This window comes from Tursiops truncatus, chromosome 7, assembly GCF_011762595.2.
Source record: "Tursiops truncatus isolate mTurTru1 chromosome 7, mTurTru1.mat.Y, whole genome shotgun sequence".
Taxonomy (NCBI): Eukaryota; Metazoa; Chordata; class Mammalia; order Artiodactyla; family Delphinidae; genus Tursiops; species Tursiops truncatus.
This window is the reverse complement of record NC_047040.1, coordinates 21,050,085-21,077,481: the sequence shown is the minus strand read 5'-3', so window position 1 is coordinate 21,077,481 and position 27,397 is coordinate 21,050,085. Positions and strand designations below refer to the sequence as shown.

Sequence of the window (27,397 nt, the reverse complement as noted above, 5' to 3'; positions counted from 1 at the left end):
GGTGGGTTTCTACTCCAAAATTCTATGAGTCTATGGCTGGTCCAGGTAGCATAGGCCTAGATGAGCCGTGAGTTGGATTTTAGTTTGGAATTTATTCATACTGTTGCTCAGCAAATATGTACTGGGTATTCTCTGTGTGCCAGGCTTCCTGCTAGGTGCTGAAGACAAAGCAGTAAGCAAAAACATACAAGACTTCTGCCTTCACAGGGCTTTTCATCTAGGGAACACAGACAACCAAATAATTATTTACTACAGCAATCCATCTGGAGTAAGAAAGGAAGGTACATGGCATGTGAGAGCCTACGATAGGGGGTTTCACTTCCCAGAGGAAGCAGTGAGTTGACTGGGAATTTACTGGGCAAAGCGAGGAGGGAGGCATGCTCTGCAGAGGGAAGAGCATGTGCAAAGGCCCTGTGACAGCAGAAAGCCTGGTGAACGTGAAAACCTGGAAGAAGACCAGAGAAGGGGGGAGCAGAGAGCAGGGAGTATGGGGTGAGACGACTGGGAAAGTAAGAAGGGAAGACCACGTGGGAGCTTGAAGAACATGCACAGATTTTTGACTTTATCATAAGAGTAAACATGATGCTCTTGAACAGTTTTTTTTTTTTTTTTGCGGTAAGTGGGCCTCTCACTGTTGTGGCCTCTCCCATTGCGGAGCACAGGCTCCGGACGCACAGGCTCAGCGGCCATGGCTCCCGGGCCCAGCCGCTCCATGGCATGTGGGATCTTCCCGGACCGGGGCATGGACCCGTGTCCCCTGCATTTGCAGACGGACTCTCAACCACTGCACCACCAGGGAAGCCCTCTTGAACAATTTTAAGAAGGGAACTGACAGGATCTGGTTTGGGAAGGTGGAGGGAAGGACTATCTCCTGACTGTAGCAGTTTGCATAATGCCCTGCAGAGAGCATCCCCAGAAGGCATTTTAGGAGATATTTCAGGAGGCATTTCAGAACTCTCAAGGAAAGGCGGACAACCTTCCTTCTGCCAACAGTGAGCCTTCTCCGCACATTAAATGGCCTGGATGGAAGCACTGATTCTGGCTCCAGCCAGGACTGACCAGAGGCCCCTAAGGAACTGTAACTACTGGAAAACATTTTGCTTGCTAGTCTAGATGTAGGACATTAGCCTTTGCACTTAATTATACAGATCGCATCCCATCACAGGTAATTGGGCCTTTACATTTTCCACTCTCCAGCCTAGGGTTACACATAACAAAGGCATTTTCCAGAAGATGGCCTGATCCGACAGGCTCCTCTCTTAGACAACAAATGCTTCTTCCAGAGCCTGCCTCCTGACTGAGCTTTTTGTTTCCACCACTGTGACATCAATACCCTCCCTTTCTGCTCCAGATTTCACAAACCCTAAATGGAGAGGCACAGGAAGCTCCCCTTAATCCCTGAAGCCCCTTCCTACCAGCCCCTAAGCCACCTGAGGAAACTAAACAGCGCTCCCGACTACAATTTGAAGCAGGAAGAAGAAAGAACAGGATGGGGTGATATGCACAAGGCTCTCCTCCTGTCTGTCCGATGGGAGGCTCCACAGAGCTGCAAGGAGAAAGCAGAGGACAGGAGAGCTCTGCAATCTCCCAGGGAGGCTGGGAAGGGGAGAAGGGCCCCAGAGGCACCAGGCTGTGCCACCGCCAGACCCCCAGAGCTTCGTCCCCAGCGAGATCCCGATCGCAGTGTCCTGAGATTTCTCCGTGCCCTGCTGTGCAGCAAATGGAGAGACAAAGAGGAAAGCGCATGAAGACGGGATGATTCCTTCCTTATAACAGGACGGGGAAGTGAGCAAGGGCCAGGAGACCCAATCCTAACCCAGCTCTTCTCCAGCTTGTGGACTGTGACCTGGGAGAAGTCAATAAATCATCAAGGGGACTTCCCTCGTGGTGCAGTGGTTGGGAATCCACCTGCCAATGCAGGGGACACGGGTTCGAGCCCTGGTCCAGGAAGATCCTACATGCCACGGAGCAACTAAGCCCACGCACCACAACTACTGAGCCTGTGCTCTGGAGCCCGCAAGCCACAACGGCTGAGCCCGTGTGCTGCAACGGCTGAAGCCCGTGCACCTAGGCCCTGTGCTCTGCACCAAGAGAAGCCACCACAATGAGAAGCCCACGTACCACAATGAGGAGGGGCCCCGGCTCACCACAACTAGAGAAAGCCCGCGCAGCAACGAAGACCCAACGCAGCCAAAAGTAAATAAATAAATAAATACATTTACAAAAATATATATATTTAAAAAAAAAAATCAAGACTTCCAAAAAGTGGAGATGGTTGGTCCCTCCTGCTTCCTAGAGTATTGTGATGGTTAAGTGAAATTAATCAGTGCTCTGAAGGGTACACACTGCCATCATTTCTGTTCTTCATTATGTTTCAGCAAAAGTACAGCTGTGCATGTCAAGGTGGGCCTACTTATAACTGTACTTAGCAAACTCCGTGCTGGGCACTGCAGGGTAGAGGTTAAGGGCCAGACTCAGAAGTCAGACCCCTTGGATGTAACCCTGCTCCACCAGGGTGACCTTGGACAAACTGCTGACCCCTCTGTGCCTCTACTGTCTCATCTGTAAACTGGGAATAATAATAGTGCATTGGGTTGTTTTCAGTATTAAATGTGATAATGTATGGGAATACCTAGAACATTGACTGGTCCCCAGTTAGCACTAACTAGATGTTCATTAATATGATGGCAGCTCAGGCGTAGCAAAGAGGACGAGAAGCAGCCACGGAGCCTTGAGGCCACAAGGCTGCCCTGAAACGCCTCCTTTCTCAGGGGCTCTTTCTAGAAACAGAGCTTGCGGAGGGTCACTGAGATAACGTGCTGTCTTGTCCACGGTTTCTCACAGCATCGTATGGGGCGTGAACCAAGAGGTGAGAGAGCTGAGACCTGCAAGAAACGTTCCTACTCTGACGGCAGAGGTCGCTCCGGCACCCCATCCACTGCTCTGCTCGCTCGTGGTAGGGCCTGCCTGCTCCATCCTGTACCACAGATGGTCGGGCTCGCCTGGGAGAGCAGAAGTTGCCCCGCCACGGCTGAGCAAGCAGCCGTCTCACACCTGGCTGAGCCCGAGCGCAGGACATGCAATTGGGACAATCTGGGCCACAATCACACAACACTGCTGCCAGTCCGGACTACATCCTTCTTCCGGTACTGTCTGGAAAGGTGAAGTGGCATTTACTGAGCACACACCATCGAATGCAACGGTCCGCTCCCAATCCAGAAGCAACAGAATCAGAGAGTCTCCAGCGACTAAAAGCTCACAGTTAAAGACACGGTAGTAACTTAAGAATAAAGCCATAGATCAAATTTGTCAATACTGCCGTCTGCTTACCGCACCTATGAGATTAGAATGACCTTTTCTTACCTTTTCTTTACCCCCAGGAAAAACTTATCCCTAAATGGTTCTTCATTTTTTGTGTCGAGGGCTGATTCCTGTTTATGAGCCAAGGGCGGGGCCAAGGGGGCACTTGGGGGTGAGCTTGTGGGTTTGGACTCTGACCCTTTTCCAAGGTTTGAATCAGCTGAGAAGGAAGGGAAGAGTTAACGCACTCCAGGGCGTGGAGTCAGCTGCCTCACGGCACTGCTATTTTAAGACACTTCAAGATTTTGGAATGAATGGCTAAAGATGGAACCAGCGCAGGGAGAAGCACTTCTTATTCTGACCCCTTGGTACACTGTCAGGATGGCGAGGTGCCTGGGGGCTCTAATGCCTCCTTCCGGAAATAAGCCTCCCCGCTGGCCCGCACGTGCGGACACTGCAATGCCAGGTGTTTCCAGCTGCCCTTCATGCAAAGATCCCATGCCACCATCACCCCCAGAGCGCTCGCCCTCCTGGGGCTGCAGGATTGACTCCCTCCCACCCCCTCGGAGAGGAGGAGAGAGACAACGGGTGCCAAGCTGCTGAGTTCCCGCCCTCACTAGCGCGCTGGTTCATTGATTATGTGCAGCTTAACTGGCTGACCGTGCGTTTGTGGAGGTATTTTCAGAAGCAAAGCGCTCTCTCTCTCTCTGTGCCTCGCGGGGGGAGCTGTGTGATTTGGAGGATTTACGACATGGTGCAGGGCCTGCCAGCTGCTTGGGGGTGATGGATGTATCCGGGCAGGGCGGGAGGGTTCGGGGAGGACGGTGGGGGAGCCCTTAGTTCTGACGGGTCCAGCCCTGTGTGAATCTGTTTCGCAGAGCCCACCCGAGCCCTGCCCTCCCTGCCCTGGCCCTTCACAGACAACTCTTCAGAGTCTCTCCCATTTCTTTCTTCCTTGCCCCCTCTTCTCTTTTCCTCTGCTTCCCTCTCCTGTCTTGTCTCCATTTTTCTCTAGTCCCTTATCACAGGAAGGACGGTCTGTGGGCCAGCCACATCCGCATCATTCGATAGCTTGTTAGAAACACGGGATCTCAGGCCCCACCCCACGTGCCTGAATGACAGTCTGTGTTTTGACCAGATTTCAGGTGAAGGACACATTCAAGTTAGGGAAGTACCACTGAGTCTCCTCTCTCTCTGTTTCTTCTTTTCCTCCCGTAGCTTTACCACTGTCTTTCTCCTCACCCTCCCACCCTACCTTTTTCCCCTCCTGCACTCGTCTGTCCTCTGCTCTTCCTTGTTTTTTCCTCCCTCCTTCCCTTCCTCCCCTCTTTTCTTCCTATTCCTTTTCCTTATCTTTCTGATGTCATCCATTCATTCAGTCATCCATTAGCTCACTTATTCTCTCTCTCCCATCTGATTCTCCACATCTCTTTACCTCTATATCTATTTCTCTCTCTTGGCCCCAATCCCTTTCTCCTCTTCTGGCTGAGCCTTAAGAGAAAACACAAAAATTCTTTCACCCCCTCCTGCCCGGTTGCCATCTGCCGTCTCGCCCACCTGGCCCATCTCGTTCTTTTTCTCCAAACCGCCCAGACTCTAAGGTGAAGTCGTCCTCCCGCCGAAAAGCAGGGGGTGTGGGAAAGCCCGGGCCGGAACCCCAGCGTCCCAGCGGGCAGCCCCCGGTTGTACCTGCAGAGGGTTCTTTGTGCTGATGGCGATGACGTGGTACTTGTAGTAGCACAGCTCGCAGCTCCAGCAGCCCCGCTCGCTGATCCACTTGATGAGGCAAGGCTGGTGCGTGCACTTGACCGAGCCGTCGCAGCGGCACGGGCTCAGCAGCTCCCCCTGCAGGGAGAGAGGCGGAGGGTGGTGAGGCCCGAGCCCCGCCGTCTGGGGGTGGCGTTGGGGGTCTGGCCTCCTGAGTTTGCCCCCCAGGCTGGTTTGCCCCCCAGCCCTCCCCGTCTCGGGGCAGGCCAGACCACTGGCTTATTGGGAGGCCCCAGACACTAGCGCGGAGGGCTGGCCTCCAGATCCCCAGCTTCCGTGAAGTCAGCTAACAATTCTGCGCCCCCGGCTCCTACTCGGTACTGCCCAAGTCCTAGGATTTCTGCGGAAATGAGTCGGGGGCTTTCTGTGGAAGCCCTCTGCCATCCAAAGGGGGTGTCAGCCTAGACAGGCTTCTCTTTAAAGGCTCAGCCAGGGGTCTCAAACTCAAATGCTCTCAGGGCCAGACAGGCGACACAAGTGACAGAAGCCAGCTGGTGGAGGTTAGGACGGATCGGAGGGCCCAGACCCCGGTTGCAGGGACAGCCATTACCGGCTGTACATGTGGGAATCTAGGTGGCACTTTTCAACGTGAAACATCCCCATAGTCAAATGTCAACAGCGAATCCGCGTTTTGAATACGGTGTATCGTGAGGATCATTTTGCCTGAGTCCGGAGCTCCGGTCCTGAGCTTTCGCACTCTTCTGAAGGACGGCCCGTAGAGACCCAGGTCCACTCTGTGAAGCCTCTTGCCCCTGGTCCCAGAGTGACAAAAACATAGCAGGCAGGCCTGAATCCTGGGGACCTAGGAGCCTGGGCAGGTGCCCTCTCAGAAGGCCTGGGGCCCTCTGGGCACGTCCCTCGGGCCTGGTTGGGAGTGACTGGGAAGCCCAACCTGGCACAGGCCTCGAAGCAGGGAGGCAAAGGCGGTGGCTGGATTTGAAGCCCCTTGTGAGTGGACCGCAGAGCTGGGTTCAGTCCCCAGAGCACCCCGCGACCATACATCACATGACCATGACTGAAGCCTGCGTCTGCTTCCTGCTGGGCCTGATGCTGCAGCCCCCAGAGGACCTCCTTGAGCCTCCCTCGCTGACTCCTCTTCTCTCCTCTCTCCTCCCTTTCCCCTCTCTCCCCGTGTGTTCTTTTCCTCCCTCCTCACTCAGGGTCTATCATTTCTTCTTGCTGACTCCTGTCCACCCAATGCCTTCATATACCGTCTCAGGGACTTCAGAGGTGGGGCCCACCCAACTCCCCAACCTGTGCTCCCTTCTGACCTATCCCATGGCCTCCCCCTTCCTTACTTCCTATGCCCTCCCTCCCCCAGCTCATCTATTTTGGGAAAATGTCTTCTGCCTCACTCCTATCAAAGGACCCAGGAGCTGCCATGCATAGCCCCGTTCCCTACTCCCCACGCTGATGTATTTGAGATATGGCCACTTAAGCCATGTTTCTGTTAGTTTGGGGATTTCACTCTTCAGAAAACCACATCTTGTTCCCAACTTTGAATAAACAGGCACAGGAGCTCCTGACCTATGGGTTACAGAGCTTCATTTGTATATTTAATCATGCTCTTGGCTGTAAACTGTAGAACCAGCCATTTCCTCCCAAGATGCTTGGAATCATCTTTCACTTCAATTTCTATCATTCAAAGACTGCCCCTTGGCCTGGATGTGTTCTAGAGTGTCCTTTGGCACCTGATATACCTGTCAAACTGCTTCTCTGTCTTCATGATGGTTCCAAAGCCACCTCCTACAGGGAGTCATCCCTGATTTCTTGATTTGAGTGCAATGCCTTGATCGCTGAGGGCCTTATCAGCACAACCTTATGAGGCTCTCTTCATATGCCTGTCTACCTCCCAGAGGAGCCCTGGAAGGCAGGTATGGGGGGGTCATTCATCTTTGCACCCCATTCCCCCAGCGCCTAGCTTACTCTCAGCAGGTCCTCAACAACCTTTGTGTTTGAGTGAGTGAAAACATAAGTCAGGTGTCTGCTCAGGTTTCCTGCCTGGCCCTGAGGAGCGGGGATGAGACTGCCCACTCCATAAGAATGGGAACCATGTCCATCTTGTTGACCTTGGGACCCCAGCACCCCACTCAGTGCCCAGCACTCCCTGTATATATGTACAATGAAGGAACATGGTGGCAGATATGCTCAGGGTGCCTCATCCCCATAAAGTCCTCCCTGGTTCCCCACTCTGATCCTCCAGTGTTAACAGGCCCCCTCACTGTGGCTGAAAGCCTGGAGCCTTCCTATACCCGCTGTGAGAGCACTTCCCCCGTGTGTCTCTGGGTCACTACAGTGTGACCCTTCACAGAAGCAATTGTATCTTATATCCATCTTTGCACCCTTAGCACCTAGTACAGTGCCTGAAACAATTAGACAATCCATCCTACTTTTTTTTTTTGTGGCCATGCCCCATGGCATGTGGGGTCCGAATTCCCCGACCAGAGATCGAACCTGCGCCCCCTGCAGTGGAAGCACAGAGTCTTAACCACTGGACCGCCAGGGAACTCCCACACTCCATCCAACTTTAACAGTGCAGTGCACACACACAGCTGTTTGATGAATAAGAGGTTTTGCTCCTCTAGGACACGGCCAGCCTCTGGCTCCAGGTGGGCAGCGGTGGCTCCAGGGAGAGAAGTAGAACAGGCAGGAGATGCCCACATTGCTGGGCACTCACCACAGCCATTGAGGCCCTTGGTATTGAGAAGCTGCTGTGTGGTTCTGAGAAAAAAATAGGAGGGGGAGGTTAGGGAGAGGTGCTGAGGGAGAGGCAAAAGCCCTCGTTATTCATGGAAGTATCTCTTAGGCTCGTTAATTCTAAAGGATGAGCTGGGTTTGATTAATCGGGTTGTTAAGCAGCCATGTCAAGTTGCCAATCAAGTAAGAGACATTACTTCCGGTCCCTGGCAACATTGCCAAACAACAGCAAAGGCTGTTCTCCTCGCTTTCCAAACGGCAGCCATGAGACAAGGGAGGAAGAGCCGCTGGCCAGGCATAACTGATGACAAGACCTGGGCTCTCCATCGTGGCTCTGGATGTGGGACCATCACTGGAGCCCCCGAGTTATCTAGAGAAGGAGGCAGCATGGCCTGGCCTGGTCCCAGTGCCTGGCCACAGGCCGAGAGGCCAAAGGTATGCCGTTTCCCCTGGAGCTCCCAGTCCCCCACGCTCTCCCTTGGCACCAGTCAACCCAAAAGGCAGGATAAGGACTTGCTTTCTTGGTGCCACGAATATTAGAAAGCAAGGACACCAAAGCTGTTAGAAAAGTTTAACTTCGATGAAGGAAGCAATCCAGGATTTTAGAAAGAAGAACCTGCAGAGAAGCTGTTTTAACCTTGGCATTCACGTAAGCTTTTTACCTTATGATTTAGCATATTTTTATGTACATTGGGGCGGAGGGCCATAATCTTTTTTGTGTTTAGGACTTCTAAGAGGTCTGAACCTGGACACTGTACCATCTTTGACTGGTCAACCTGTGCTTCTTCAAGAAAGGAAAAATGGAAATGAGCCAATAGCCAGACAGGTTCAGGTTAGACTGAAGGAAGGTGTTCTTTGCAGTAAACTCTATTAAAAGTTAAAATGGTGGAACGTGGAAATTGAGGTGATAAGCATCTCTCAGTATAACAGAGACGCCTACTGAAAAGGTTAAATGACCAACTCAAGGTTACTCAGCCAGGGACTTCCCTGGTGGCACAGTGGTTAAGAATCTGCCTGCCGATGCAGGGGACACGGGTTGGAGTCCTGGTCCGGGAAGATGCCACATGCCGCGGAGCAACTAAACCCATGCGCCACAACTACTGAAGCCCGCGCGCCTAGAGCCCGTGCTCCGCAACAAGAGAAGCCAACCACAATGAGAAGCCTGCACACCGCAAAGAAGAGTAGCCCCCGCCCGCTGCAACTAGAGAAAGCCTGCACACAGCAGAAAAGAGCCAACACAGCCAAAAATAAGTAAATAAAATAAATTTATTTTTTAAAAAAAGTGGTCACTCAGCCAACCAGTGGCATGGCCCGAATGTAAAGCCGGGTCTTTCTGACATCAGACTCTGAACCCACACCTGTGCCCATGGGTCTCTTCTGTGGTCCAGCTCCAGCCCTTCCGCCAAGTCTCCCATGACTGCCAGCTACAGACCCATCTTCTCTCCCTGCGTCATCACCCACAGTTTGGCCCTTAATCAGTCTTCAGCTGTTTCCTCTGGGATTTGGGGTGCTCCTGCATAACCCACAGGACTGGGCACGTCATAGCTGCACAATAAAGGTGCACTTACTGGCTGGACAGGCACCAGGGTAAGGCAGAGGACAGGCCCTGTGGCCCAGCTCCTGAGGGTCCAGCCTTTGCGCTGGAGGATTATTACGGACTTGTCTGCAGTGTTCAGTAAACTCCACAGCACAGAACAGCTCATTAAATGCCAAGGGCACCAGACACTTCCTCAATGAACAGCTTGGAGCTTTGGGGCCCAGAGACGACCCTGGGAATGACTAAGGCAAGAAAGAAGGATCTTCTCTAATCACCGGGCCCCCATGGGACACGGTGTAAGGGACGGGTGAAGAGCATGGTTTGGGGAGACCAAGTCCTTAGGTTTAAATGCCTCTTCAGCTCTTACTGGCTGTGCAAACTTGGGCAAGTCTCTTAACCTCTGTGAGGCTCTGTTTCTTCATCTTTCCGTTGCAGGCAACTCTTACCTCCTCAAAGCCTGTCTGTAAGAATGGAGTGAGATCATGCATGCAAAGTGCTGGACACAGAGCCTGGCCCAAGTAAGTCCTCTTGTGAAAATATTCCAATTCTAACTCGCCTTTCCATAAGGACTTTAGTTTCATAGTTTTTTCTACTACAACTCTAACCTATGCTCCGATGATCAAATAGGTAAGACGGGAGCCATGCCTTAAGTAAAGGGTCAACTAAGCCTAGAGGGAGGTTGAGATAAAAGAAATGCCTAAGAGAGTCCACCCTGGTGAGGTGGGTAAGGGGTCGGAACACAGGTCTCCCTTCTGGCCCAGGACTGTCCTCTGTGTTACCAGGGATCACTGAGAGTGTTTGGGGGCCCTCTTTCCCTGGGGAGGCTGAACAGGAGGCCGCTTGGATGGGTTAAGTGGGGTCATGCTAGAGGCAGGACGAGGTTATCCATAGCCCGTGGCTGTGGCTGAGCTGGTGTGTGGGGAAGAGAACAGGATGGATTTTCCTTGCTGCCAAGTAACACAGCAAGCTGCAGGCGCGAGACTCCAGTCATGTCTCCATTCACAGATTTCTTTCTGTGTATTTCTGCCTTGCTTCAATTCTTCTCCCCTCAGTCTGAAAGGACTTGCTTCTGGAGTCCTTAGGTTACCTGGTTGCCATGGCAGTGTCAGGTAAGCCAAAGACTTCGCCTTCCACCCACATGGGCACCAGGCATCCTTGCCACTGAGCAGAAAGAAAAAAATAGTCTAGTGAAGAAAAGACAGTCCCAGTCCTGCTGTAGTTTGCAGCTCTGGGAGTTCAGAACAAAGGAAACAGTAGCCTTGGGGTGCAGTTTAGGGACATTTCCCTTTATTGAGACTAACATGGTGGTTAAGAGCTTGGACCCTAAACCCACACAGATTCGGGTATACCCAGGCTCTTATAATCTGTGTGATCCTGGGCAAGTTGCTTAACCTCTCTGGGCCTCATTCAATCATTCGTTTATTCATCAAATATACATCTAGTATGTTCCAAGTTCTCTTCTAGGTGACAGGGCTACAGCAGCGAATGCTACAATCAAAATTCTCTAGTCAAGAGGGACAGACGTTTTAAGACGATAAACAAGTAAACTATAAGGACCTGAGATGTTGTTATGTGCTATGGAGAAAAATAAGCAGGGAAGGGCTTCCCTGGTGGCGCAGTGGTTGAGAATCTGCCTGCCAATGCAGGGGACGCGGGTTCGAGCCCTGGTCTGGGAGGATCCCACATGCTGCAGAGCAACTAGGCCTGTGAGCCACAACTACTGAACCTGCGCATCTGGAGCCTGTGCTCCGCAACCAGAAAGGCCGCAATAGTGAGAGGCCCGCGCACCGCGACGAAGAGTGGCCCCTGCTTGCCACAACTAGAGAAAGCCCTCGCACAGAAACGAAGGCCCAACACAGCCAAAAAAAAAAGCAGGGAAAAGGAAAATGGAATACCAGGGAGGGGACAAGTTGAAATTCTAAAAATGGGGACATTTGAGTGAAGACCTGAGGATGATAAGGAGCAAGCCATGCAGGTCTATGGGGCTCTGGGCAGAGAGAACATCAAGTGCAAATGTCCTGAGGCAGAAGCATACCTAGCACCAAAGAGGCTGGTGCGTCTGGGCTAGAGTGAATGGAAGGACAGCGATTAGGACATGAGGTCAGAGATATAATGGGGATCAAGAATGGGGGACAAGTCAGACAAGGCTTGTGGGCCATTTTAATGACTTGGCATTTTTTGTGAAGGAAATGGGAAATCATGAGCTTGTTTTGAGCAGAGGAGAGTGACATGATCTGACCACGTGTGACAGGATGCTTCTGGCTACTGTATTGAAAATAGACCAGGAGGAAGTATGGTCCAAGTAGGGAGCCAGGAGGCTGTAATCCAGGTGAGCGGTGATGGTGTTTTGGACCAGTAGGGTAGCAATGGAAGTTCTGAGAAACTTCTGGATATATTTTTGAAGATAGCAATGGAAGTTCTGAGGAAGTTTCTGGGTATATTTTTGAAGATACAGATATTAAGATTTGCTGATAGATTGGGTGTGGTGGATGAGAGGAGAAAAGTCAAGGATGATGAAGGTCTGAGCAGTGAGAAGCCTGGAGTGTTGCCTTCAGTTGAGATGGGAAAGACTGAGGTGGGGGGCAGGTTTTGGAGGGTAGATTGGGAGCTCATTTGGAGATGTGTAAATTTTGAGATGCCTGTTAAATATCCAAGTGAAGACATGGAATTGGGATGGCAATATATATTTGTCTGGGCTTTAGGGGAGAGTTCCAGGCTCAAGATATACATTTGAGAGTCACTGGCATACAAATGGTGTTTCAAGCCATGAGCCCAGGTGGGAAAAGGGAGGGATACGAGGGATGTTTCCTGGAGGATGCCAAGATGTCGGAGCTTAGGAGATGGGAAAGAACCAGAAGAACCTGAGAGGGAAGGTCAGTGGGCTGAGAAGAGAATGTGATGTTCCAAAAGCCGAGGAAGAAGACAAAGGCTTTCAGGAAACAGGGAGCCCTGTCAGAAGCTGCTGTTGGGTCCAGTTGGATAAGAACTGAGAATTAACCGTGGATTTGGCAAGTTTTCTTTCTATTTCTTCCATTTTCTAGATTAAGCAAAGCCATGGACTGAGAGTGAAGATGATGGAGAGGGTGTTGGAGGTCTGAGAACTGGCATAAAACAGTCATCTGGGAGAGTTTTAAGAGTTTTAATACCAGAAATACTATTTCTGGTATTAAGTCTGCTGAAACAAAAGAATTTTATATTTCTGGGTTGGAGCTTCAGGTTTCTTACCCTTATGCAAGGAGAATTCACCTGTTTAAGTACATCATAGAAAGGCGTTGGTACAACACAGGTTAGGACAGATAAGCTTATGTAACTGTTACATAAGCTAGTTTGTAAGAAATTCTATAATATGAAAGCTTATATTATGAGGGTGTGCCACCCTGCCTGGCACGCAATAAGGTCTCAGTAAATGCCAGAAGAACATGGAAAGGGTTATGATAGAGGTTATGGCTGATCTCCTTGTCTCTAAGGCCACCTTCTCACCTACTTCAAACACTGATCAATTTCTTTCCTTCCTTTCTCTCTCCTTTGAATAAGATTCCCTTCTTATTAATAATCCTAATGTTATAAACATCTCACGGTTCTAACAAAGTGCTTTTATAGACGTTATATCATCTACTACCTCAATAACTGAATGAGGCTAATAATTACTTCTGCTTTACTCTGTGAGCGCACCCACTCAGAGAGCTTGTTACCTGCTCAAGAGAAAGGCAGGGTGAGGCTCTGAAACCAGTTCTGTCCATCGGGCTGCCCACACCCACAGCATCTCTGCCCACTCCCGTGACCCCTGCCTCCCATCCCTTCTCCCATCGCCAGCAGCCTTGTTCATCAGATCCTTACCTTTCCAGCCCTGACAAAGAGAGCTGGCCTTGCTGAATGCCTGCTCATGTATGAACGCAACGGCAGAAACGCTGTTCCCCTTTGCCCCTCTCCTCCGAACCCAATTCCAGGCAGTGTTCACCGGGTATTAACTGATGTGGTGGCTACGGTGGGGACAGAGTGGTTCTAACTCCCCCTCTCACTCCCACCCTTGGCCAGGGGGAGACACTTGTTAAGTCAAAATTAAGAGTCAGTGATTTGGGGGAGTTCCCTGGCGGTCCAGTGGTTAGGACTCGGTGCTTTCACTGCCAAGGGCTCAGGTTCAATCCCTGGTTAGAGAACTAAGATCCTGCCAGCAGCGTGGCGTAGCCAAATTAAAAAAAAAAAAAAAGACAGATTTTTATAAGCATAGGAATGCATTAAAGTTTTCCCTGAGGTGTGGTCTGTATTAATAAGGAAAGTTTCACTTGCCTTGTAGATGCTCCACTGTGAAGACTCAGAGGACCTAAAGCCTTAAAATCAGAATTTCCCCTCTTTTTTTCTTTCTTTCTTTTTTTTTTTTTTTTTTGCGGTACGCGGACCTCTCACTGCTGTGGCCTCTCCCGTTGCAGAGCACAGGCTCCGGATGCGCAGGCTCAGCGGCCGTGGCTCACGGGCCCAGCCACTCCGCGGCATGTGAGATCTTCCCGGACCGGGGCACGAACCCGTGTCCCCTGCAACGGCAGGCGGACTCTCAACCACTGCGCCACCAGGGAAGCCCCTAGAATTTCCCCTCTTGAGTGGAGTGGAACCTGCGCATATTGGAGTGGGAGGAATGGGCACAGGAATAGGAAAGTTCACTGAGATTGTGGAGGAGCACTAGGAGGAACGCCAAGGAGAGTCGAGACTCCTCAGTGCCCATCCTAGGTAGCCTCCATGAGGAAAGATAGGTGACAGGGAAAGCAGAGAACTGTCTGGTACCACTCCCGGGACTCCACATATTCCGGGGGACCAGCTAACAGGAAGGCTTCTCAATAACACATCCTCCCAACTTTATGGGCACCACCAAACTGGTCCATGATATCGACCAACTATTTGTGTAGCTGTGATCTGGGTTGGGGGAACAAAGCTGGGAGGGAGGAGACAAACGGGGAACACAGATGGGGTCAGTGAACAGAAGGAAAACCTAGAAGCTTTCAGTGTCTTCTTCCTGCAGGACACCAGGCAGTGATTTCTTGATTCCACAGACGGGACAGAGGTCAATGTACCCTGGAATCGGGATCAAGAAAGGTGAACTATCGGGCTTCCCTGGTGGCGCAGTGGTTGAGAGTCCGCCTGCCGATGCGGGGGACACGGGTTCGTGCCCCGGTCCGGGAAGATCCCACGTGCCGCGGAGTGACTGGGCCCGTGAGCCATGGCCACTGAGCCTGCGCGTCCGGAGCCTGTGCTCTGCAACGGGAGAGGCCACGGCAGTGAGAGGTCCGTGAACCACCCCCGCCAAAAAAAATAAAGAAAATAAAAAAGAAAGATGACCTATCATGAGGACGTGAGGATGTTCTTACCAGCAAAGGTTGTGGTAGATAAACAGGAGGGGGTGTGGCTCCTGCTGTCCAGGAGGGTGATAAAGCAAGTTTCCCGCTTCTCTCTGGGAGGCAGGTTGATTGACATGATGACCTTCAAAGATCCCCATGGCCCTAGAATCCACTATTACATACAGACAAGCCGTTCTGAATTCTCTGCGTGTTGTGTCAGGCCATGTACAGGCAGCAAGTTGTTTTCTGGATGGAGCCATTTCTGGCCACTCATCTATAGCCCTTTACACGGTCCATTTCCAGCCAGGCCAGGCCCAAGCTTCTCACTTCCCCTCTCAATGGCACCAAGGCCACAGCCTGGCTTTAGGAGACCCACAGTGTGTCAATACTGGTAGAATAAATAGAGAATTGTTGCAAGATAATTCGATTTAAAAAAAGAAAGACTCTATTACTAAGTAGAAAAAAAAAAGATTTAAGGCCTTAATGAGCTCTAGTTATCTACACTGAATTCAATTAACTGCATAATTATTTCTAGTTCTCTCATACCAGCAGCTTACTTTCACAAACACACACACACACACACACACACACACACACACACACACATTATCTGCCGCCCTCTTCATAGAAAATTTTCCAGCTTTCCTGTTCATCGGTTCAAAAAAAGGGATACAAAAAGAGACATGGAAAACAAACACACAAACCCAAACCAAACCCTCCGAACCACGTTTTTCTATTTTCATGATAATTATTTTATTCCTGCAGTGCTTTTCTCCCTTATGTCTGGTATAAGACAAATGTACCTATTCCCTCTAACTGCCTCTAAATTTACTCAACTGGTACTAGGAAGGAGGACTTAACCTTACAATAATTGAATTTAAATAACATCCAGTTCCGTAAAGTCAAGCATGATCAGCATAATAAACAAACCAAGTGCCCCAAGGGCTGGCAGAAAGAAAGAAGGTCATATGTTCTGTGGCCATTCATAATCATATCCGTATTTCTAATGACCTAAATGTACCATATACTGTCCATGTATCTTTCTGTACAACTTACCATTACCATTGCCATTATTACCAAAGAGGTAAAATTAAAGGCTGATTTGCCCTCAGTCCTTTGCCTGACTTAATAGGAAAACATAACTTTGATAAACCTTGCTGGCCAGAATTGGACTATTTGCGTACAGCAGTGGGCTGGGCCTGTTTCCAAGCTTCCAGGCCACCAGGCTGAAATTTCAGAGATTCCAGGTCACCGTGTTCTCTTTCTTTCCCACAAGTCAGGCCAAGCCAAGGGTACAAGTCAATGGCAAGGTGAGGGCAATTACTCAATCACCTCCTGCTAACTGCCTCCTTATTACAGGGAGAGAGAAGGATAAAACAGCTACCGCAGCTCTCCATCCACCCAGGTGTCTCAGTGTTTCGTAAGACCCCTCCCCCCCCAAATCTTCCTCCCTCACGCACATGTGTTTCTACCCCCTGATATGGGGTAAAGAAAGGGTCTTAAGCTGTGAGCGTTTACAACTACCACTCCTCTTTCAGGTAAGGCTGTGAATTTGTGTGTTCATAGCCCAACTGAGAGCTTTGCGGTGCCCTTGGTACTGCAGGGAAGGAGGGCAGAGTGGCTAATATGATCTGTGTAATAGACAGCTTCGCAAGGAAAGGGAAGTATGAGGGGGGAAAGGAGATTTTTGCCCTATAATTTCCTCTGCCTGTTTTTTAAAGAGGCTGCAGTAAACATTGAAATGCTTTTCAATTCTTTCTCTGTATAAGACTTGTATTTCTACTTCATGACGAACTTTGTTCAGATTATATTCCATTTAGACTGAAAACCCTGCAGCCCAGAGAGGGCAGTGGCCTTTTCTAGGGTGGTGCAGTGGGGCAACACTGAAACAGGAAGAAAGGACGGACATCTCCCCCTCTGCATTCAGAGCTTCAAAGAGTTGGTCCCACATCCCTCGATATTGATGCCTCTCCCCAGGCGATACCCATTCCAGAGTCTGCTGAAAGTTCAGCCCAGTTCTTTTCACACCTCTCAAGGAAGTGTACTATTCCTGAAGCCTTGGCCCCAGTTCCCCGTCAGGAATAAGCCTGCTAAGGAGAATTGGAATTACTACGGCGGCGTGTGAATAGATGCCAGTCTGTTGACTCCAAGCTTCTGCTAAGCTGCTCCAAGTGGTTGTAGCTTCTGTCATCTTGGCAATTTTACTTTTTCTTTGAAAGAATTCTGTATCTCTTACTTCTGGAGCTGGGAAGGGGCGTGGTCTTCAAAGACCTTTCTCTCCATCCTCCAGCCTCTGGTCAGACTGCCTGTCAAGGACCATCCTTGACAGATGGGGTGCTCCAGTTTGAGATAACGCTGGGGAGGGGGACCCCAGAGTCTCCCGTGCTTACCAGTGCTTCCAGTCTGCCCTTTCAGATCCATATTATGAAAACCAATGCAGGACAAGGCCAAGGCTTACAGAACAGCCTAAGCCTCTACACTTAAAGGCTGGGGGGATATGTATGGACCAGCAGTGCTTCCCTCCAAAGGATGCTGACTGTAGCCCACCGTCTCCTTTTAGGAGCTGTTCAGCGTCCTTGGTCGAGCTCTGGCTCTCCGGCACCTGCCCAGGAGACACACACGCTAGGAAACACTTCCTCAAACCTACCCAGATTCTCAGCCTTCACCATGGTGTTTAGGCCTGATTTCATTTAATTAGTGGCGGTATGTGAAACATTACTTCCTTTTATTTGCCTTTAACCTCTTTCAGGTGACAAGGTGGTTAAGCAAGAAATCAAGACTTGTTTCAAAACAATTTTTTTTCTGGGATTTGGCAACCCAGTCCATGTTCTCTCTCTCCTTATACTTCATGATTGTTTAAAACTTTATTCATCTTCCCCTCAGCAGTGGTCCCTTCAACTGAAAAATTCTAGTTTTAAATCCTATTCTCATGTCATGCATCATTTCAGCCACTTTTTTTCTAGACCTTAACCAGTCTCGTAGGTTTTTTTTTTTTTTTTTGAGGTACGCGGGCCTCTCACTGTTGCGGTCTCTCCGTTTGCGGATCACAGGCTCCGGACGCACAGGCTCAGCGGCCATGGCTCACGGGCCCAGCTGCTCCGCGGCATGTGGGATCTTCTTGGACCGCGGCACGAACCTGCGTCCCGTGCATCGGCAGGCGGACTCTCAACCACTGCGCCACCAGGGAAGCCCCCCCCTCGTAGGTTTTTAAGGTAAGTTTCCCTGCTACGTCCAAGACAGCCAAGGATCCACATGTCTGGAGGCTGAGACAGAAAAGGCTATATCTTAAAAATATAGAGAGATTTATAATAAATCAAAATTTTCCTCATAACTATAGCCCCCCCATGCACACATAATTTCCCCCAAATCAGGATCATAATTTACAGCTAGTATTTAACTTGTATTTTTTCTTTCTTTTTTTTAATACTTTTTAAAAAAACATTTATTCGTTCATTTATTTGGCTGCACTGGGTCTTAGCTGCGGCACGCAGGATCCTTGTCGCCACATGCAGGATCCTCGCTGCAGCGTGTGGGATCTTTAGTTGCAGCATGGGGGATCTTTAGTTGTGGCATGCGGGATCTAGTTCCCTGACCAGTGATCGGACCCAGGCCCCCTGCATTGGGAGTGCAGAGTCTTAACCACTGGACCACTAGGGAAGTCCCTAACTTGTATTTTTCCTTTCACACTATGTCATGAAAAATTCCTCATGGTGATCTATGATTTTGTGCATCATATCCATGATTATTTCCTTAGAAGACAGGAATGAATGGAATTGCTAATTCAGAGTGCATGGACATTGTTAAGGCTCTTAATACATTCTGAAGTCCAAATTGGTCTTCAGAAAGACAAGCCAGTTTCCATCCATATTCTTCCAATATGTCTGTACCTGTTGCTATTGGCCCCTATTTAAGGTCTTGTCCTTTTTCCACATTCTCATGAACAACTGTCAGTAGTGCCATGACTATGACCCTGAGAAGGAAGGCACAGAAATGCAGGCAGTCTCTTCCTCTCTACCTTTCTTTCCACCATAGGGAAAGCACAGGAGGTGGCTTCAGGACTGGGGCTGAGTCAGGAATTTGCAGCATGGCAACCGAGGCAATCTTGGGGGAGAGTCTCAGCCATGAAAGAGAACCAGGGGGCACCTAGCCAGCTGGAGGCTGCACAATCTTAGCCTGGGTGCTGTGGGGTATTCCTTCTCCAAGGAGCTGGTAGATGATAGGGATGACTCAGAGTATTCTTGTCAAGAGTTTCAGCATGGCCCAGTCTCTGAGATGGCAATCTATGAGGCTAAGGCTCTTGGGTCTGAAGGGCCCCGCTCTTAAGACCCTGCACCTGGATGATTGCCCACCCCTTCTCTTTGAGATTCCTACATATGAGAATGCCACACCCTTGTATGACTGGGCAACTTGGTTGTTAAAAATGTATCATAATCGAACCTGTATTTTCCCTGCTACGATTTCAGCCTTTTCCTATATTTTCATGACAAGTTTCATGACAAGGATGACGCACACGCTTTAAGATCAAACAACTTCTGACTCTGCCATTTATTAGCTGTATCAGTTAGCTGTATCAGTTGGCTTAAAATATCACCGTGTATTATTTTTCACGAGGCTGTAAGTTGGCTGAGGGGCCCTGCTGGTCTGGTTTGCTGAGCCTTGGCTGGGCTCGCCCACGCATCTTGGAGTCGGCTAGAGTCTGGCTGATCTAGGAGGGCTGGTCCTCCTCTGCTCATATGTTTCTTAGCATCCAGTAGGATTGCTCAGTCTTGTTCACATGATGGGGGAAGAGTTCCCACCAACAAGAGGGGGCAAGCCCTGATGCACGAGAACTTTTAAAGCCTCTGCTTGCATCAAATTTACTAATGTTCCATTGGCCAAAGCAAGTCATCTGTCTATTTCAGAGTCAGTGTGAGTAGGCATTACAAAAGGAAGTGTCTACAGGGAACCGTAAAGATCTAGGGCTATTTGTACAATCAATTTATCACGTTAGCGCTGTGACCTTGGATAATTTTCTTAACCTCTCTGAGCCTTAGTTCCGTCATCTGTAATAATGCAGTTTTTGTAAGATCCGTGCTGTAATAAATGTAAAATATCTGACACATAGCAAACTTCCCATATGTATTCATTTCCTTCTCCTTTCCCACCATTTTGACTTTCTCTTTTTTCTTAAATGCGTTATTCTTATTCATTACCATCCACGTTCAAAGCTTCAACATAGAAACACTAAATGTTATACCTGTGGCTTCTGTTGAATCCCCAACTCCTAGCCTGTGCCTAAGAGAGCAGGCTTTCAATTCATTCCAATGATTTGGAATTTGTATAAAGGAATCAAGGAGTCTCCCCTTCCCTTTATTCCTGGGACTGTGCCGTTGAGAGATGATCTCTGGCTCTCTGGTCCAACTCCACTCCCAAGAGTGAAATAGAAAGGGTTAGCACGTTTGCATTAACCGATGACTCTGAGTAGAGGCAACAAGATGGGGAATCTCCATTTCCTAATTTAAAGGTGGCCTTGCGGGTAGGATAAGTATCCTGGCCTCCCCTTAGCTAATCAGGCTCCAGAAGAGACATTAATTGCAGCCAGTCCATCCTGCTGGGGAGACCCAAAGCTGCCAGCTCCCTTGCTGGGAATGGAATAGAATTTTAATTGGCTGTGAAAGCATCGTGGCAGGAGGTGCGCAAAAGAGTTGGTCCTCTCCCCCAAAACAGGTGAGAGAAGCTTCAAGGGAAAGGCCCTGAGGAGGTGCATGGCAGTAAAGACCCACCACATTCAGGGGTCATCCTGGCTGCAGCACCACTGTTCCAGTTCCAGGGCTGGACTCCAGCCAGGGTCAAGGACTCTCTCACACAGTGCACTGGGGGTGGTCAGCACACGAGCACCAAGCCCACAAACCTCACCTCTGTGCTTCCCCTGACTTTCATGAGAGAAGCACTACATAGTTACTGTCACTTGTATAATCAAGAAACCGCTATCACCCACCTCAGAGAGCCCTCCATATAGAAGCTTATCCCCCCAGTATGAGCGTGTGCGTGTGTCCATTTGTCCATTCGTGTGGTCTGAAGCAATGGCACAACATTCCTGTACTGTAGTTTCGAGCAATGTTAATATTTTTTTACTTAAATAAATTAATGTGATAATGTGGGGGAAGACATGTTCTGGTGGCAATGCGCGTGCTCTTTCTGCCACGGCAATTCCTAGAACACACATATGGGGTGACGTGTGTAGGTCAGTGGACCTGACTATGAAAAACGAAACAGTGTGAGTTTGTTAGTGTAAATACACAAAGATGCATGGTGTGGTTTTGGGGGACTACTGGGCAAGTTATTGAACCTCTCTCTACTTTACTTTCTTCATCACTAAAATGAGGGCAATAGTAGTATTTACCTAATAGGACTGTTGGAAAGAATAATCAGATTTAAAAGCTTAGAATAATGTAGAGACTCAATAAATGTGTTTTCATGATTACTTTTAGTGAAGGGGGAGTGGAGCTGGTCATTGACCCACCCGTGCTCTGTCGACCTAGTGGTATAATGAACTTGTTGGTGAAAAGCAAAGTAGAAAAACAAAAAATACACAAGCAAAATCAATGCTTTCAGAAAACTATTTTGTGAGACAAAAGCTTGTTACATATTCAGAATTTTCAAGGAAACTGTGCTACATTAATACCTTAAAATGTAAAGCAAGAAAAAAATCATTTATAGCTACTAAAAAGTTTTATTGTATATTTGATTTTTATTATCAAATTTTTATTGAAAGTTTATCACAATTTCAGTTATGGGAGGAGGGATGCATTGAAGGAGACTGTTGAAAATGGAATTTTATAATTTATAAAGATATGAGGACAAGCCTCTAATTTTTAACCAACACGCACACACACACACACACACACACACACACACACACACCCCTCAGTTTCTACTCTCACTGCCCTCTCCCCCTATTCATACCTCCTATCTCTTCATTGGGAAATAAAACATCTTTCTGGTTTAAGCTCAGGACATAGGAATGAAAATGGAATAAAGGAAGTGACAAATACACAGCATCCTCTCTGAAATGGTGAGAACTTCATCTCCTTAAAAAGCAGATGAGGGACTTCCCTGGTGGCGCAGTGGTTAGGAATCCGCCTGCCGATGCAGGGAACAAGGGTTCAAGCCCTGGTCTGGGAAGATCCCACATGCCACGGAGTAACTAAGCCCGTGTGCCACAACTACTGAGCCTGCGCTCTAGAGCCCGCGTGCCACAACTACTGAGCCTGCACGCCTAGAGCCTGTGCTCCACAACAAGAGAAGCCACCGCAATGAGAAGCCCGCACACTGCAATGAGGAGTAGGCCCCGCTTGCTGCAAACAGAGAAAGCACGCGTGCAGCAACGAAGACCCAATGCAGCCAAAAATAAATTAAAATAAATAAGTAAATATATATATATATATATATATATTAAAAAAGCAGATGAAAATCCTTGACCTTTGGGAAAAAGAGCCAGAAGAAGATGGAATGTTTGCATGATTTTAGAAGACAGAACAGGCTATTGGAAACAGCCCTTTCTGCCACCAAACCTGGTCCCCAGATCACAACTGGGTGTCCAGTCTCCTGTGCCTAATCTCTCCCAACTTGAACCATTTATATTTGGGAAATTAGCAGGACAGCCATTTAAAGAAGTAATTGGTTGCACAAATCAGCTCACCCCTTCAAGGGATGATTTTTCTCACTTTTCTTGAGTCTGCAATAGATTGGCAGGGTCCCTGTAGAGAGAGCCTGTTTTTTCTCCGCTGTCCCAGGTACTGAAAAGCATGGCGGGGCCACTTGGCTGGGGGTAAGTTTACAGACGGCAGGCAACGCTAGTGCCCCAGAGAGTGCCAGTGCCCAGAGTGGGTGCATCCCTAATGGTGTAAGAGGTGAATAAGAAGCACTGGGATGAAAGCCTGGCTTTGAGTCCTGGCTCCTCTACTTGCCACTGGGCAAGTCTCTTTCTCTTTCTGGGTCTCTGTTTTCTCATTGTTTAAATGGAGGACATAGGATTAAATAATCTCTACCAGCCTCTGACAGTGTCTGACTTTTTAAGATTCTAAAAAGGCTCTGTATATGCAAAACAACTCAACGCGAGTCTAGGAATTGCTTGAAAGTGAACTAGGCCAAAGGCATAGGGACAGGAGCTCTTTGTAACTGGAGTGAGCACGCTCCATGGACAGATGAAGAGAGCTACTGCAAGTGGCACAATAACCACTGGAAACTCCATGCCCGTCTCAGAGCTCTGAAGCAGAGGATCCAGAGAGAGCAATTTATGGTTGTGCATCTGTAACGCAGCAGAGGGAGAGACATGTAGCCATGGGAATCCTCAGGGCACTGGAAAGATTTGCTCCTCAGAGTGGAGAAGGGTAGATTTCTATTGCTTGACCCAAATTATTTTTAAAGAGTATCTGATTCACTTCTTCATGCCCCCATGTCACTAAGCAAGCTCCTTATCTTTTGTTTAGCTTCTCAGCTACGTAAGATCCTACAACAAGCTCCCCTTGACGTGGGGACATAAGCACTCTAGGTATTGAAAAGGAGTGTCTTACACTGTAATTATAAAGCAACTTTCTGATCTCTATCTTGAGTTTTTACAAGTTTTCTTGGCCTGAATTATGTCTTTTCAGAACATGATCACCCAGAGCAAAAGGTCATTAAATCAAGGCTCAAGACTTCCCTCAGCCCAACCTTGTGGGAGGGGAGCGGGGAGAGCAAAATTATTCTTATGGTTGGTTGCCCCTTCCTTCTTCTTTCTTCCTGAACCCTCATCTGACAAAAGGGATGAATTACTCCTGATATGTATATTATGTAAGGTAAATATCATTTATTTTTGTTTTTATTCTGTTGTTTTTGTCTTTGCTTTTTAAATCCTCATCAGCTAAGTCTGTCTTAGACTGTAGGATAGTGTGGAAAACATTCACAGACTCCATGGAAACCATCCAACTCAGCAAGTAGGAATGCTACATGTGCCACTTCTAATCGTTCACCAGCCTCTCAGTTACAAGGAGCTTACTATCACATCCATAATGTCTACCCATTGCTTTTTTTTTTTTTTTTTTTTTGCGGGACGCGGGCCTCTCACTGTTGTAGCCTCTCCCGTTGCGGAGCACAGGCTCCGGACGCGCAGGCTCAGCGGCCATGGCTCAGGGGCCCAGCCGCTCCGCGGCATGTGGGATCTTCCCGGACCGGGGCACGAACCCGTGTCCCCTGCATCGGCAGGCGGACTCTCAACCACTGCACCACCAGGGAAGCCCCTACCCATTGCATTTTTAATAGCTCCAATCAGTGAATGCTTGTTGGAGGAATGATAAATATTAAGTTGCAAGCTGCAGGAGGGCAGGGCTGTGTGCAAGCCATGGTGAAGAGGCATTACAAAAGATCAGAGGATGATCAGGGTATATGGCAATGTACATCTGTGTTGGTAAGAGCGGTAGTGTGTGTGGAGCCAGAGAAGGGGTAGGCAGATATAAGTTCAAGGTTGTACACTATGGGTTTGTCTGAATGTTCATGTGGTCATGGTGCCTTTTCCATCACCTCTGCAACAATTTCCCCCATGACCTGTCCCACCTCCCTCTCCTGGAGTAAAACCCTATCCCTATTCACCATGAGCATCACCTTTCTTGCCCTGACTCTAACTCTCAGACAAAAATGCCAGAGGCAAGAGAAATGGAGGAGAGGCAGAGAAAAAGAGGGGGGAATAGATTGAAACAACCAAACTGGGGAGCTTAGGAGCTCCTAAAAGGCTCATCAAGGGGGACTTCCCTGGTGGCGCAGTGGTTGAGAATCTGCCTGCCAATGCAGGGGACACGGGTTTGAGCCCTGGTCTGGGAAGATCCCACATGCCGCAGAGCAACTGGGCCCGTGAGCCACAGCTACTGAGCCTGCGCGTCTGGAGCCTGTGCTCCACAACAAGAGAGGCCGCGATAGTGAGAGGCCCACGCACCGTGATGAAGAGTGGCCCCCGCTCACCGCAACTGGAGAAAGCCCTCGCACAGAAACGAAGACCCAACACAGCCAAAAATAAAAATAATAAAAAAAAAAAGAATCCACCTGCCAATGCAGGGGACACGGGTTCCACCCCTGGTCCTGGAAGATCCCACATGCCGTGGAGCACAAAGCCTGTGCGCCACAACTACTGAAGTCCACGTGCTTAGAGCCCGTGCTCCACAATAAGAGAAGCCACCGCAATGAGAAGCCCTCGCACCGCAACGAAGAGTAGCCCCCGCTGGCCGCAACTAAAGGAAACCTGCACGCAGCAACGAAGACCCAACGCAGACAAAAATTAAAAAAAAAAAAATAAAATAAATGGCTCACTGAGGAATGGATGGGCAGGCTCGTTTTGGCTCCAGCCAAGACAGCAAATATCCACATACAGACTCAAACTCTGTGGGAAAGGGCTCCATCCCATGAATCTTTGGCCTATCACCTCTCAACCCAGAGTTATCATAGACCCGTATGGAAATTGAGCAACTTGTTCTGGGGGCTGTCATAGGTGGTCCAGTCATGTGGAAGGAATCAAGGGCTTGCCATCGCCAAGCATCTCCCTACGCTCTTCCCTTTTCCTTTTGTCTAAGTCCCTCAGAGGAATGCCACAGTATAAACCCTAAGGAATAAAGAGGCAGAGGGACCACATACCTCTTATGCTGGCGTCCCCTGTAGTTAAACACTCCTTTCTTATCAGGACATCCCAACACATCTACCCAACCGAATCCCACTCTTCTTTCACCTAAATATTTTTCATGATAGTCAACATCATCATCATTATGACCATGGTAAAGATTGTTTTCATTTCACCATTTGCAGCCCAAGGACATTCTGATTCTGTATTTATAAATGCAAAGTTTTAATGGGAGATATGTATGCATTATAACCTCTTTGAAAATGTATTTTCCAAAGAGAACTCCGTTAAGCCAATTTAATTTTTGATCAATCTTTTTAAAAATAGAGCAGTTAAACTGTTTCCACTTTTTTCTATTTCTCATTTAATGTTATTGAAACTTTTCACTGGGATAAATCATTTTATAAGTAAAATATGTGTTAACTCATTGATTCGTTGATCTGGTTTGGGTCCATATTAAAATTAGCTAATTATAGCTTCTGTTGTTGAAAATTTTATTCTGTGGCCTTTACAATCCTTCCAAATTTACTGTTTTTTCTGGATCAAAGTTTGCAGATCTGAATTTTGTTAAGAAGCTGTGAGTCTTCTGCCAGTTTGTAATAAATTATAAATTTTACTGAAGGCAGTTTTTTTAGCCACTCTCATTTTTCTTCTATTGACTGTTTCTAAATATCGTCAGAGTGAAGATATCCTGCCACGTAAGAACAAGCGTACTTGATTAACTGCCTAGTGCACGTGGGCATCAAATAAACACGATCTCCTTTAAGCCTACAACAGTGCCGAGAGGTGAGTAGTATTATCCCCTTTCCAGATGAGTGAACAGAGGCTAGGAGTCATGAGGTCATTGGTCCAATGTCATGCAGAGGCTATGTGATGTACCTGAGAATTGAACACTAAACTTTTGAATGTTAAAAGCTCTTATTTATTTTCTTCTTCTGTGCCATAGTGTCTCACTCTTCATTCATAATTGCACAGTGTCCACTGGCTGCACACATACCCCATGACACCTTCTGGGCTCTTGCTTATTTCTCTCTCTGTCTCTGTCTCTATCTCTCTCTCTCTCTCATACACCCACCCTGCTTACAAAGCACATCAGACTGCCATCTGACTTCAGGCCTCACGGCCCCTCCCAGGCAGTGTGACTCTCTTTCTCCCCCCTCTTGAGTAGGTGAGTCCCACAGCTGTCCCAGGGGACCCCTTGGGAGGAGCTTCTATTGGTAGCACCTTAAAGTATCCTCAGAGGTTCATTTCAATGTGTGCCCGTGAGTTCCACCTGGAAACCTGAATGAGGTGGCCACATGGGGTGGGGTGGGGGTGCGTGTCCCCCAGGGCAGAGGAGCAGGCTGCTGCATAGTGACTCACGGGGGCTTGGCCACCAGGCTGGAGGGATACATCAGTGTGTTGTTTCATTTAGTCAGGAAGAGCGTGTCTTTTCAGTGGGGCACATCCAGACGGTTTCCTTTTTTACAACAAATTATGGGGGGGATGGGAAGGAAAGGAAATGGAGGAAGAGGGGGAGGGAGAGGGGCTTCTATTTTTAAACCTTTGCCAGGCATTAGTTCTGTGGAAGTTTCTGTGAGGAAGGAAGAAGGGAAGAGAAGAGGGGAGGGAGCAGGGGATAGCTGACAGGAAGGGCAAGGTCTAGAAGAGTGGTTTTTAAATATACTTTTTTTTTAAAGTACCTGGAAACTTTTCTTCAAATGTATCCTATGAGGAATGCCAATATTTGAAACAAATAACAGGGGAGCTGTGTTCATTGACATGAGAGTGGGAGTTTCCAGAGCCCCACAGTGCACAGCGACCCCTGTGATAGCGCTATTGAAAACAGGTTTAAGCCATTTGTCGAGCAGCGTGTAGGAAAAAGACCACATTTCCATGTATTCATTCATTCATTCATTCATTCATTCAGATACTTATTGATGCGTATTATGTGCCAAGTGCTGTACAAGATGCTAGGAGACATCGTGGCAAATAAAACAGACACTGGTTCCTGTTTCTGGTCTAGCAGGGGAGACAAACATTTATGAAATAATCACACAAACAAATGTAAAACTGCTGCTTTGAAGAGAACTCAGTGACCCAACAGGGGGCTGCCCTGAGGGTGCTACATGTGGCCTGAGGGCTGGAAGACAGGCACTAACTAGA

At 48.6% G+C, this 27,397-nt stretch overlaps 1 protein-coding gene across 1 annotated transcript in view; it reads right to left on the bottom strand.

Annotated features, from left to right (window-relative positions):
- Nucleotides 1-27,397, bottom strand: part of MARCHF4 (membrane associated ring-CH-type finger 4) — a 101,258-nt gene that overhangs the window by 18,227 nt on the left and 55,634 nt on the right. The window contains exon 2 of the mRNA XM_019938881.2: nt 4,990-5,145. Coding sequence (XP_019794440.1) covers nt 4,990-5,145 — 156 coding nt within the window. The remainder of the gene's footprint in view (nt 1-4,989; nt 5,146-27,397) is intronic.